At 36.7% G+C, this 13,311-nt stretch overlaps 1 protein-coding gene across 1 annotated transcript; it reads left to right on the top strand.

The window, feature by feature from the left end:
• The first annotated feature begins 1,245 nt into the window (after positions 1 to 1,245).
• LOC132184456 (succinate--CoA ligase [ADP-forming] subunit alpha-1, mitochondrial) lies at positions 1,246 to 12,921 on the top strand. The gene is made up of 7 exons (XM_059598098.2): positions 1,246 to 1,625; positions 2,601 to 2,810; positions 3,328 to 3,498; positions 4,036 to 4,159; positions 8,738 to 8,799; positions 11,323 to 11,404; positions 12,586 to 12,921. Exons 1-7 carry the CDS (start codon positions 1,416 to 1,418, stop codon positions 12,723 to 12,725), a joined length of 999 nt encoding a protein of 332 aa, XP_059454081.1. The 5' UTR covers positions 1,246 to 1,415; the 3' UTR covers positions 12,726 to 12,921.
• Positions 12,922 to 13,311: the final 390 nt, after the last annotated feature.

Below are 13,311 nucleotides of genomic sequence, written 5' to 3'. Positions count from 1 at the left end.
GCTTTTGGTGTGCTATGAATTTGTTGAGTATTGGAAAAGATATGTTTAAATTAGTTTAACTACTTTCCCTTCCGTCTCCAACTACTCATTTTAAGACTTGTTTTAATTCGTGGGAACGTTTAGCAAAGTTGTACATGATTGTTAGAAGTTCGCAACTAAGAAAATGTTTGAGATTGTGTTTGATAAATAGAGTTTTAAGTCAAAAAGCGGGTTTTGACAAAAAAATTATTTTTAAGCTTTTGCCAGAAGTGCGTTTTGGCAATTTTTATTTTTTTTTGCTTTTTAGACCCTTATAAGGACTTTCAATTTTTTTAACCAATTACTTTTTCTTCAAACGGTCTTTTTGAGAGTTAAACGCACGCCCAAATAGGCCCTAAAAGTATTCAAAACATTGCTCATTTTTTGTTTTTTTTGATATATCCGCACAAGAGAGAAAGGGGGATGAAACTTGAACTAGTGACTTAAGGACAATATTGCGGCAATTTTCAAATTACAAGTTGGGCAAGGAAAGGTTTTTGTGGGAGGGTATAATAAACTTGCTGCAAGGAAGGTTGGGCCAATGGAGGTCATTGGAAATAATGTACTTAACCTTGGTTGGGCTCTTAAAGTTAAAGCCCATAAGCAGTTGAGAATTCACCTACTCACTAGAATTTTTATGAATTTTTAAAACCCTACGGAGATAGTTGTGTCGGGAAACATATGATTAAAGTTCAATTCATGGTCCAATCTGTACCCCTTTTTCCTTTCGTCTGTCTCCGACCACTCATTTTAAGCCTCCTTTGTTTTAATTTGCGGGAAAGTGTTTAGCAAATCTGCGACGATGGGAAGTTGGCCACATGCATCTTTTAAAATTACAAGTTCGGCAGGATGAATTCTACATTTTTAAATCAAGAAAAATAAGGGGCATGGGCACAAATACGTCAAAGATTAAGGAAATTAGATAGCCATACAGGTTTAAACACTTCTGGTTAGTTAGACGCAGTGCTCCCAAGGGATCATGTTTTCGCCAATTTTAAAAAAAAAATTAAAATTTTACCTCTCAATTTTTTTTATTTCTTAATTTTGCCCTCTCAAACTTTAAATGTTAACTTCGTGCCTGGTTAAATGAAAAAGCCAAGTTAAAAAAAAAACCCTATGTCCTTTACTGGCAATTCTTACTTCAAAAGGTTCTTCTTTTTTTCTTTTTTTACAGCCGAGGAAAACACTCGCTCCGAATTTTCAAATAAAGGTTTCATTTTGGGCCGAGATCGGTGAAGAGACGACCCATTTCAGGCCACACCGAACCGAACCCAAGTGGGACGTAGGTTAACAAGCCATTTTAAAAAGTCTCATCGAACCTTTTACGGTTTACCAGAGAGAGACGGAGACGGCAGTAGCAGAGGAAGGACGACTCGAATCCGATCAAAACTGAAAACATGGGTCGCCAAGCCGTGGCTAAGCTGATCGGCTCGATCGCCTCCCGCAGAGCTTCAAGCACAGCGGCTCAGGCTCGGCAATACGGGTCGGCTCCGCATCCCTCGCCTGCCGTGTTCGTTGATAAGAACACTCGCGTCATCTGCCAAGGCATCACCGGCAAGAATGGCACCTTTCACACCGAACAAGCCATCGAATATGGCACCAAAATGGTATCTTTCTCTTGCTCTCCCATATATGTGGTAGTTTGTTTTAGATTTCAATGGGCTATGTGCTATTTTATACGATTTATTTTTTAAAATGTTGTTTAATTCACTTAAATTCCACCATATTTAGTGAAGAAATCCCATTTTCAGAATTGATTTATACCTCAAATGGCACAATTTAGTCGCTTTTGTATGCATTGAACCTCTTCTCTTTCACTCCATATGATTTATTGTGCATGATCCTTTTCACAACCCTGAGATTTTGTATTTCTTTTTTAGTTACAAGTCATTTTAATAGTTGGACTCTTTTATTTAAGTACCGTTTCTATGGTTTTATGAACAAGTTATGGTCCATAAATTATTATATATATTAGGGTTTTTTTTATAAAGTTTCAATATGATTCTGGGTCTTTGTTTTGCCTACACATAGGCCTTTCTTCATTGCTTCATGCCATCTGTTTTGGTTTCTAGCAGGAGTTTGGTAGAAACCCCTTCAAATTATATGTGGATTCATGCAAAATGGTTACGTTAATTTTTGTCTACTTGTTGCATTGTAGAGGTTACGGGGTAATGGTGCAGGGTGACAATGGCTGGATTATTATGTTCATCAATTGCAAGTTTTATTTTGCTTGAATTAAAATGTCTACTAGGGAGTCATACATTTTAGCTCAAATGCATGTGAGACCTCCCTGTTTTTGTGTTTATTCTTGGTTGAAATTCTTGTGGCTTCTTAATAGTCCGATACTTTGCTTCACAAAAGGGTTGGAAAGTGAAGTAGGTTTTTTAGCCTGTGATCTAGACTCTGTATGAATGTGTTTTTTAAGTGCCTAAATATAACATCTTCTTTCATATTTCTGTTTTGGAATTGGTATCTACTTTCATTTGGTTATAATATCATTTTTATTTATTTTTAGTTATAATTTCTAAGGGCAATGTTGTGATCTGTATTTTTTTTTTTGTTTTTAAACTTTTTTTAACTAGGTGGGTGGTGTGACACCAAAGAAAGGTGGAACAGAACACTTGGGACTTCCTGTTTTCAACTCAGTTGCAGAAGCAAAGGCTGAAACAAAGGCCAATGCCTCAGTCATATATGTCCCTCCACCATTTGCAGCTGCAGCTATTTTGGAGGCGTTGGAAGCTGAGTTGGATCTTGTTGTGTGCATCACGGAGGGGATCCCTCAACATGATATGGTACAATAAATTTTACGTGAGAGGATTCTATTTTGAAAGAGGATGAATGTAGTGAAACTCAAAATCTGTTGACTGAGGCAGAGCAATTTACATTTCTTAACTAAAGAGTGCTTGTTTATGGCATCAATTGGACTAATTTAGTAACTTATATTGGGATATTTTTTTCTTTCAAGGTATATCTTATTCTTTTAATGGACAGAAAATCTTTTTGGTTCATATTTCTAATGGATCGTTGGCATTAAAATATTTTCATCTACGTGATTCAGATTGAACTCTTTAATCCTGCTTTTTTTTTTTTATTTATTTATTTTCATTGGGGTTATGTCTAGCTGCTAGAATAATTATTTGGTTTGCAATACCCGGATATCTATTAGATGTTAGATAACAAATTTGATCAAATTTATAGACTATGGTCATGCCATATTTGATCTTTTGACATGCCTAGTATTTACAAATTACTTTTTGCTTTTCAAAGTTTTTTGGAAAATGGCCTTGAAGTTATTATTTATGGTTTCAGGTACGAGTGAAGGCTGCTATTAACAGGCAATCTAAAACTCGGTTGATTGGGCCAAACTGCCCTGGTATTATCAAGCCTGGAGAATGTAAAATTGGAATTATGCCAGGGTACATCCACAAACCTGGTCGTGTAGGAATTGTTTCCCGATCGGGTACATTAACCTATGAAGCGGTGAGTCCTAATTTTGACCAAATGGAGTACCTTCTTATGAGACCAAGTCTGTAAGGGTAGTTTGATTTATATTTCAGAAATTGATGTGATTATTCTTACTTGATTGATCTTCTGTGGGGCCTAGCTGAGGTGACTTCTTTAAAGTTGACTCCGACAGCAGTAGTATTGTGTTAATGTGTTATATTTTTCCTTATGGAAATGGAATTTCTTGCTTTGTCCCTCTTGATCTCACACTCATGGAGAGCTTATGAGAATTAATCGTCATGGAAGTATTTTCTTCTGTCAAGATGACCCCTAATTGTGCTGAAATATTGTACCTTTCTAACAAGAGCAATTTTATTTTATTTTTTCTACACACATATGCCATATTACACGACCTGTGAAAAGTTGGACCATCAAATTTCAGCCACTTGGTCAATTTGGGTTTGAAGATGCCTTGAATTACCTTGTATCTTTATTTGATGTCTATCTGTTTTTTGGGTACTATGTTCAGCCAGTTGTTCATAGTTTTGATGTTTATGATTATTTACTTTGCAGGTTTTCCAAACAACTGCTGTTGGCCTTGGACAATCAACATGTGTAGGTATTGGAGGGGATCCTTTTAATGGGACAAACTTTGTTGATTGCATTGAGAAGTTCATAGTGGACCCTCAGACAGAAGGTGAATTGTTTTTTTTTTTGAATATTTTTTTTCCTTATTGTGGTTTGGCTAGCGAGTTATAGTTGCTAGTATTCTCCTTGTTTGGGATTTTTTAGGTAATGCCTAAATCAATGATGGAGTTATTGGCGTTTTGGGGGCCGTTTTAAGATAGTAGAGTAATGTTGTTTAAAATGCCATAACATTATGGCTTATGTGGAGTATTTGGAGGGAGAGGCATGCTAGGACTTTCGTGGATCTGAAATATCATTTGCTTAAAATGAAGTCAGTATCTTTGTGTTCATTTTATTGGATGAGAATGTTTGGGGTTTTTACTTGTCTTTCTTGGGTTTATTTGATCTCTTTTTGATGATGAATTCTTGGATTTATTAGATCTTTGTGATTATAGATCTTAGTTTTATTTTTTTCTTTTTTTGAAAGAAAAAAGAAGTTTTTGAATCTCTTAATGCTTCCCATGCGCTAGGCCTATGTCTTTTTGTTCTTTAGTCAAATTTTAGTACTTATTAAAAGTTTGTTTGGTTATTCTGAGTGTACCTTTCAGTTTACAATGTTAGGAAGAATTTGTGAATTATTGTAGACTAATCATTGGGAGTTGGAAAGATTTCAGGCCATGTATGTCTCTCTCTTCTCTCTAATCGTTGGTAGTGGACACTGGCTTTGCTCATTACCCTCTAGGGTGTATGGTTGTATTCATATGGAATGTAACATAGTCTAATATTACGGGGTTAATTTATATAGAGAAATGCAGCACAACTGAAAAGGCGTAGGAGTATTCTTGGGCGTTAAAGTCATTGGGTCTTATGGAAATCATCAGGTAGCATAGAAATTGTTTAGGCATTTTCAAATGATTTTGTCAACCCTCCCTCTCTGTCTCTGTCTAACACTGTTGTTTGCTCAAAGCCTCTTGTGTACTGCTATGGGATTTTTTTGCCGTTTTTGTGTAAAGTTTTAAAGTACATTATCCAGAAATGGGTCAACAAATATAGTTCATCTTATAAAAGTGTGAAATTTATATTTAATTTTATAGTGTTCTAGGTTCTACTTTAATTAAGGTTCAAATATGGTTTTCTTTTTAAAATCTCAAAAAACTTGTTCTCCACTTTAGTTGAAAGTGTGATGTCAGTATATATGGCCAGCTAAAACTTAAAAAAAAAAAAAATTGGATTGGATTTGATGTGTTGATGGGTCGCCCGCCCAGTTACGCTATTTGTGGAGCGTGTTTTTGTTGTTTGAAGCTGCATCCGGTTTGAAGGTTAATTTAGCTAAGTCGATGCTAATTCCGGTGGGGAATGTGGAGCAAGTGGAGTTGTTAGCTGGTATTTTAGGGTGTGAGGCCGTTACTTTGCCAGTGAAGTATCTTGGTCTCCCGTTGGGAGGCTCTTATAAGTCCAAGCATATTTGGGATGGAGTTTTCGAGAAGATTGAACATCGGTTGGCCAGTTGGAAAAGGGTGTATTTGTCGAAGGGGGGTAGGGTCACCCTTATCAAGAGCACTCTCACTAACCTGCCCACTTATTACTTGTCTTTATTCCCTATTCCGGTGAGTGTTGCTATGCGCATTGAGAAGCTTCAACGCAATTTCTTATGGGGTGGGATAGGTGAAGAGTTTAAGTACCACTTGGTGAAGTGGTCGCAGGTTTGCACTCCGATCAAGTAAGGAGGGTTGGGAATTAGGAATTTATTGGTGTTCAATCGCGCTCTTTTAGGGAAGTGGTTATGGCGATATGGGATGGAGAGAGATGCTTGGTGGAGAATGGTGGTAGATTCGAAGTATGGAAGCTTATGGGGAGGGTGGTGTTCTGTTGAGCTTGGAAGAGCATTTGGGGTGGGGCTACGGAAGAATATTAGGAAAGGGTGGGAAACTTTCAAAGGCTTTACGAGATTTGTAGTGGGGGATGGGACTAGGGTTAGCTTTTGGCATGATTGGTGGTGTGGAGATACAGCTCTCAAGATCGCTTTCCCGATTCTTTTTAGTACTGCTTGTGCGAAGGATGCCTCAGTTGCGGATAACTTGGAGATGATAGGTGGGTCCAATCAGTGGAATGTGAGTTTTTCTAGAGAGGCTCATGACTGGGAGGTGGATGTCTTTACCTCTTTCTTCCAAATGCTGCATGCAGCTAGAGTGAGTCGAGGCTTTGAAGATAGATTATGGTGGACCCCCTCCAAAAGAGGACATTTCAAGGTCAAGTCTCTCTTTTTCTCTTTGGCGTGTTCGGAAGGGAGGAGGTTTCCCTAGAAGAGTGTGGCGGACACAGGCTCCTCCAAGGGCAGCATTCTTTGCATGGTCAGCGGCTTGGGGCAAAATTCTAACCTTAGATAATCTCAAGAAGCGACATGTGATTGTGGTGAACAGATGTTGTATGTGCAAGAAGAGCGAGGAGACGGTGGATCATCTTCTTCTGCATTGTGAGGTAGCGTCTGTGTTGTGAAGTGCCTTTTTTGGTTGCTTTGGGTTATCGTGGGTGATGCCTGGTAGGGTTGTCGAGTTTCTGGCATGTTGGTGGTCTTCAGGTAGGGGGGGGAGTGCTACGGTCTGGAAGATGGTGCCTACTTGTATGTTTTTGGGTGTTTATGGAGGGAGAAATAATAGGTGTTTCGAGGACTTGGAGAGGTCCTTTGAGGACATTTTATCCTATTGTTTCCATACTTTGTATCTTTGAACTGTAGCGTTTGTCTTTCCGGTGTCGATTAGCTTTGATGATTTCCTTGTACGTTTTTCCTCTTCTAGTTAGGTGATCTTCTTTGTATACTTCCAGTGTACTTTGGGGCGCCTACGCTTTTAATAAAGTCTGCTGATTACTTATAAAAAAAAAAAAACAATGTAGCCCAAACTCAAGAAACCTAGGTTGTAGCAGGATTATTGATATGTTCTTTTTAGATCTCTAAAGGGAAGGAAAATTATATATGCAACATTGCTGAAATATTTGAGGTTGTTGATAACAAGTCCTAGTGCTAGGTTTAGTTGGGTGGTAATTAACACTCCCAAACATTTCAACAAGCTCATATGATATTTTAGCAATTACATGGAAAAATTACTTGACTTTGGTTTAGTAGTTAAAGTTTGTAGCCCAAACTCAAGAAACCTAGGTTGTAGCAGGATTATTGATATGTTCTTTTTAGATCTCTAAAGGGAAGGAAAATTATATATGCAACATTGCTGAAATATTTGAGGTTGTTGATAACAAGTCCTAGTGCTAGGTTTAGTTGGGTGGTAATTGACACTCCCAAACATTTCAACAAGCTCATATGATATTTTAGCGATTACATGGAAAAATTACTTGACTTTGGTTTAGTAGTTAAAGTTTGCTAGGTCCAAGTCCAATCGAGTTTGGATATATCCCTTTCAAACACCAATACCAATTTACTCAAAATACTAGGAGAGATCTTCCAAATCCGAAGATTAGATTAAATAAAAATTGACACCAAAGAATCAGAGTGGGACACTTCCTTAATGTAATGTCCCTAGTGAAGGAATAGACAGAAATGTGGTAGGAACATCATCTTCTCATGATTATGGAGGCTTATGGTGTCTTGCATTGTAATACTAACCAAGCAAGTAATGTATACAAGCATAAACATTTTAAAAATATACAAATATAATTTTTTTCCCCTCCAAGAACCTAAAAAGAACATATCAGTAATACTAGGGCACCGTGAAGTAAAGTGTACTATGAACAAGTTAAACATTTCAATAAGTTAAAAAGTTACTTGAGTTTGAGCTTAGTATCCAAAACCCATTAGGTCCAAGTCCTTTTATAGTTTGGTTTAGTTGGGCAGCAAACATCAAGACCATTTGATCAAGGTCCACTCAAGTTATTTAAATCCATTATTGGAACATATGAATGCTGAAAATCATAAAGTACCCGTGACTCCTAAAATTAAATAAATTTTAAATCAAACTAAACCAACTTCTTGAGTGTTTTAGGGTAGTTCTTGGTCTTGTGGAAATTATTAGGTGCTGTATATTTTGTTTTTAGACATTAACAATAGTTTTGTCAACTCTCCTCTCTCTCTCTCTCTCTCTTCGACACACTCATCTATCTCTTTTGTTTCGAGCTTGTCTATCACCCATAAGATTTTTGGTTGTCTTGGTGTACTGTTTTAAAGTACATTACTCAGAAATGAGTCAAAATGTCATTTGTCTTACAGAAGTGTGTTATCGTTATTTAATGTATTATACTGTTCTAGGTTATACTTTAAAGTATTTAGGTTCAAGTTTGTTTTGCTTACTTGATAGACTTGAAATTGTACAAAGGTGATGATATAGTTAATCTGCTGTGGCCTAAATGAAGTTGTGCACTCTGTTGGTAAAATTTCTTGCTGTAATAGTGTATCTTATCCAATTTTCTTTGATTGCACAAGAATTTTTTTTTTTTCAATCTTATATTTAAATAAGGTGGTTGAAGTGACTTGTGATTGATGTATTCTTTTGTCCATTGCATCTTTATTGTGTTTACTCTTCTTTAGACACCTCATGCTTCAGTTCTGTTGATAATCTGAGATAGAGTTTAAAACTTTATGTTGAAAGTCAGGAAAATCATGTGCAGATGATCAAATAATGATATGCTTTGTGCGTGTCAGGTATCGTACTTATTGGAGAGATAGGTGGAACTGCAGAAGAGGATGCTGCTGCATTGATAAAGGTATGCAGTGCCAGTGATAACAGTACCTTCCAACTATTTTGTTGAAATCATCTAATCATGCCTTCCTACCCCTGAAGCCCCACCCCTCACAGAAAGAAAAGGGGGGAAATACATTTTACCTCTTGTGATTAGGCTGCAACACCGAATACCCTCATGGTCATGTCCAAAGTATGAAAGTTGACATAGATGTTACACATTTACCCATTAACCAATTATAAATAGTGTTGCTGAATTTTTTTACAGCTTTCCTGGTACTATCACATATTCAATCAAGGTTAAAAACCTAAATCACAGTAGTTAATTTGTCAAGTTTTCAGGCTGATCGTCATCATTATCTAGCTATATAGGATGATAGTGCAGATAAAGTGTACAATTAATGCATGTGGTGTAATGTGATTGTGCTATGTACACATTGACTTTAAAAATTTTGAACCTTACTCATGTGTTACATACTAAAGTTTAAGGAGGTTCTGTTTTATGGCCTACCTACAAGAGGATAATATGTATCTTCCCCAATAAAAAATTGAAAATTCCTAATATGTATTATTTCCCCTTTAATTGTTGAAAGTTTCTTAAGTTTACAAAACTTTGGCACTTTCCCATACTTTAGTTGCCTTTCCATGAAAAGGATTCTTCTTTTAGTATCTCTGAAAAAAAACTCCTCTCTCTCTTTCTCCATGAGCACCACATGAGGGACGGTGGTACCATCATAGGCATGGAGTCACTCTCTTCTTCGATTTTACCTCTCCCTTCGCTACTTACCCCTTTACATTGTTCCTCTCCATGCAAACAAACAAAATGAAATAAGAGGTATTCGAAGCATATAAGGATATGCTTTGAGGTGTCATCCAAAAGCTTCACCTTTAAATTTCCTCGTGTTAGAAAGAAAGAATGAAAGAACAAAAAAACAAGAAAAAGAAAAAAGAAGAGATTATTGTGGAGTCGTGTTGCATGTACGAGAGCAGTGATGAGATTGTGTATCATCCTCTTCGTCACTTGTTTAGTGGCTAGAGGGTTATGGTTGCTTGTATTTTCTATCTTTGGGGTTGTGTGGTTATGAAAAACGTTGAATCATGTTTTATGCCTTGGGTTCTATTTGTGGTCTTTTCTAACTAGGCCTTACGATAAACCAAAGTTTTTTTTAATTCAGTTTTATAATATATTCATAAGGGATAAAAGAGATCATATGTGCACCACATTATGTGGGTGAAGTGGGCTAAAAATTATCCTGCTGGTACTGAGCTTTATTTGATACAAATGTTGTTATAAGAATATCTATAAAGTATTGTTCTTATAGCATTACAGGGCATAGGAATCCTGGAAGAATATCAGAAAATGGTGGGAGACATTCTCAGGCTTTACTAGGCTTGAGGTGGGGGATGGGACTAGGATTAGCTTTTGACATGATCTATGGTGTGGAGATACGGCTCTTAAGGTAGCATTTCTAGTTTTATTTGGTATTGCTTGTGCAAAGGATGCCTCTGTTGTTGCTAATCTGGAGTTTTTGGGTGGATCCAATCAATAGAATGTGAGTTTTTTTAGAGAGGTGCATGACTGGGAGGTGGAGGTCTTAGCTTCCTTTCTCCAGGTATTGCATTCAGTCATAGTCAAACGAGGTTGTGAAGATAAACTGTGGTGGGTCTCCTCCAAAAGAGGTTTATTCAAGGTCAAGTCATTCTTTTACTTCTTGGCTTGTTTTGAAGTTGCTTTCCATGGAAGAGTGTGTGGAGGACGCAAGCTCCTTCTAGGGTGGCTATTTTGCGTGGTCGGCGGCGCTAGGAAAGATCCTGACCTTCAATAATCTTAGGAAGCTGCATGTTATTGTGATGAACAGATGCTGTATGTGCAAGAGGAATGAGGAGATGGTGGAGTATCTTCTTCTTCATTGCGAGGTAGCTTCCGCTTTGTGGAGTGCCCTCTTTAGTCGTTTCAAGATGTCTTGGGTTATGCCTAAACGGGTTATCGACTTGTTTGCTTGTTGGTGATTGTCTGAAAGGCTGAGAAGTGCTGCGGTTTGGAAGATGGTGCCTACTTGCCTTATTTGGTGTTTATGGAGGGAAAGAAACAATAGGTGCCTTGAGAACTTTGAGAGGTCCTTGGAGGATTTTGTATCCTCTTTCTTTCATACATTGTATCTTTAGCCTGCGGCATTTGTGTCCCCTTTGTCAATTAGTTATGATGATGTCCTTGTTCGCCTTTTCCTTTCTAGTTAGATCATTCTTTTTGTATACTTCTGGTGTACTTAGGGGTACCTTATGCTTTTAATAAGATTGATTTTTGTTTTTGTTCCATAGTTTCTTTCTTCTTTTTCTTCTACTTGGCATGCTTGGCTTTTTTGTTTTTTGGTATACCTTGTACAATCTTGTACAAGATGCCTCTTTATAGTTTCCTTAAGTTGATTACTTTTTGCTTTGAAAATTAAAAAAGTTATAGTCCACACCATGTAGATTCTATACATCACTGCTTCAGCATTTCTTGTTTGTCAGTATGAGTATTAAACTGATCCTAAAACTTATCAAACAGGAAAGTGGGACTGAGAAGCCAATCGTTGCATTTATTGCTGGACTAACTGCTCCCCCTGGCCGTCGTATGGGTCATGCTGGAGGTATAATACTTTGAAAATGCTTAAATATGATTGTTTGATTTGAATACATTGAATTGCAGTGCATATTATTTGTAAGGAATCATGATACATGTACATTTTTAACTTGTGATCTGCAATAAAAATTACAAGGGATAGATTTATTATGTTACTGCAAGATTGGGAGTGGAATCCTTGGGTGCCTTTTTACCTGCTTTACAGGCTAAATTGAGGATAGGAGAGTATAAGTTGGACTGACAGTAAACTCAGGAATATAATTGAAGGAAATCCTTTCTATAACTTTTTTAGGGGGGCCACAAGAGGAAGAGTCTAATTAAGGGGAGATTAACTGCTAGTTGTTAATGCATCTGTAAAAGGAGTGGAGGCTCTGCTGGCCATCTTGTGTTGTATTGTTTAGTAGCCAAAAAAAAAAAGGTTTTTGCATTTTTGGCTGCAGTTGCCTGGTGATGCAGAGAACAATTGAACTTGAATAGTGTTTTATTTGAACTTTGTGTTTCAATTAATCTATAAGTTAACAATTTTTAGTTAAATTTTCGTTTTGCTATTTGTGCTTGGAGTAATGCCACCCTTCACACTCATTTTACATTGTTGGCTAACATAGTGTGTTTTAAGTAGTTTTTCTTTTCTTTTTCTTAAGTAACTAACATAGGAAGTCACTTAAAACACACTACACCAGCCAATGATAAAGAGAAATGCTAGGCTTACAAAAAGTTTTACAAAAAAAACTTTTACAAAGTGATGTGGCACCACATGATTGAATTTCTCAATATTTGGATTTATCTTATTCCCAATCATGTTGTGCCACATCACTTTATAAAATTTTTTGTAAACTTAGCATTTCTCATATTCTCAGTATGTCATTAAACAATAGATGAGTGCTACACATCCCAAATTTGTTTCCCCAAAGTTGGTTCTCAAATGATGTGTCACCATCTCATGAGATTTATTATTTTGGGAAGTGTGTCACTAACTCTTGAAATTGTGACACATCATTTGGGAACTAAATTTTGGGAAACAAATTTGAGATGTATAGCATTTTTCTAAACAATATGAGTCAATAGAAATTGATTAGAACCTCTCTCATTGAGAAGTGTTCTAATTTCTATATCCATTTTAACTATTTCATACTACTAATATGTATAACTAATTGGAGTCGATATATTTGCTGTTTTCTGCACATGCAGCTATTGTATCGGGTGGGAAGGGCACAGCGCAAGATAAGATCAACACCCTAAGGGAAGCTGGGGTTACAGTGGTAGAGTCTCCTGCAAAGATTGGTGCTGCCATGCTCGATGTTTTCAAACAAAGGGGCCTTGTAAGTTAGTTTGGGCAATTGAACTTGGCAGCAATATTTATACATTTTGTTCTTGCACAATATCGGAAACGGTGTGAAAATTCCACCTTGATTTTTAGTACTGATCCGGATGGTGATAGAGTTTTTGGAAGGTTGAGAGTTCTTCCATTTTCTACCTAATAGAATTGTGCTTATTCAATAAACCACACTCATTGTTTTTGAGATATCTTTTTTACACATCATGGATGAAATGTCCAAAAATTCAATATAATATTGTGTTAGGGATGTTCTTTCCTAATATTGCTTTCAATTTTTAACAAGAGGCCTACTAGGTTTCTTCTTTTACACGTCAGGCCAATAACATGATGTGGTGTGCATGGATGACCATGTCAAAGTTGCATATTCAGATTTGTTGCCCTTGTTGCCATGAATTAAGTCATACTAGAAACATAGAAAATGTTAATTCATGGAGTTCCAAAATGTAATGCCCTAATGTTCATCTCAAAAGGTGAAATTTTACTTATTCAGTTTTCCATTATACCCTTTTTAAGGTAAACAATATTGTTATTGAAAATTGTGTCACCTCTAATATAATGTAAAGGATATTTGAGAAAGA

The sequence above is a fragment of the Corylus avellana genome, chromosome 7 (genome assembly GCF_965113065.1).
Source record: "Corylus avellana chromosome 7, dhCorAvel1.hap1.2, whole genome shotgun sequence".
Lineage (NCBI taxonomy): Eukaryota > Viridiplantae > Streptophyta > Magnoliopsida > Fagales > Betulaceae > Corylus > Corylus avellana.
This window is presented reverse-complemented; position numbering and strand designations above follow the sequence as displayed.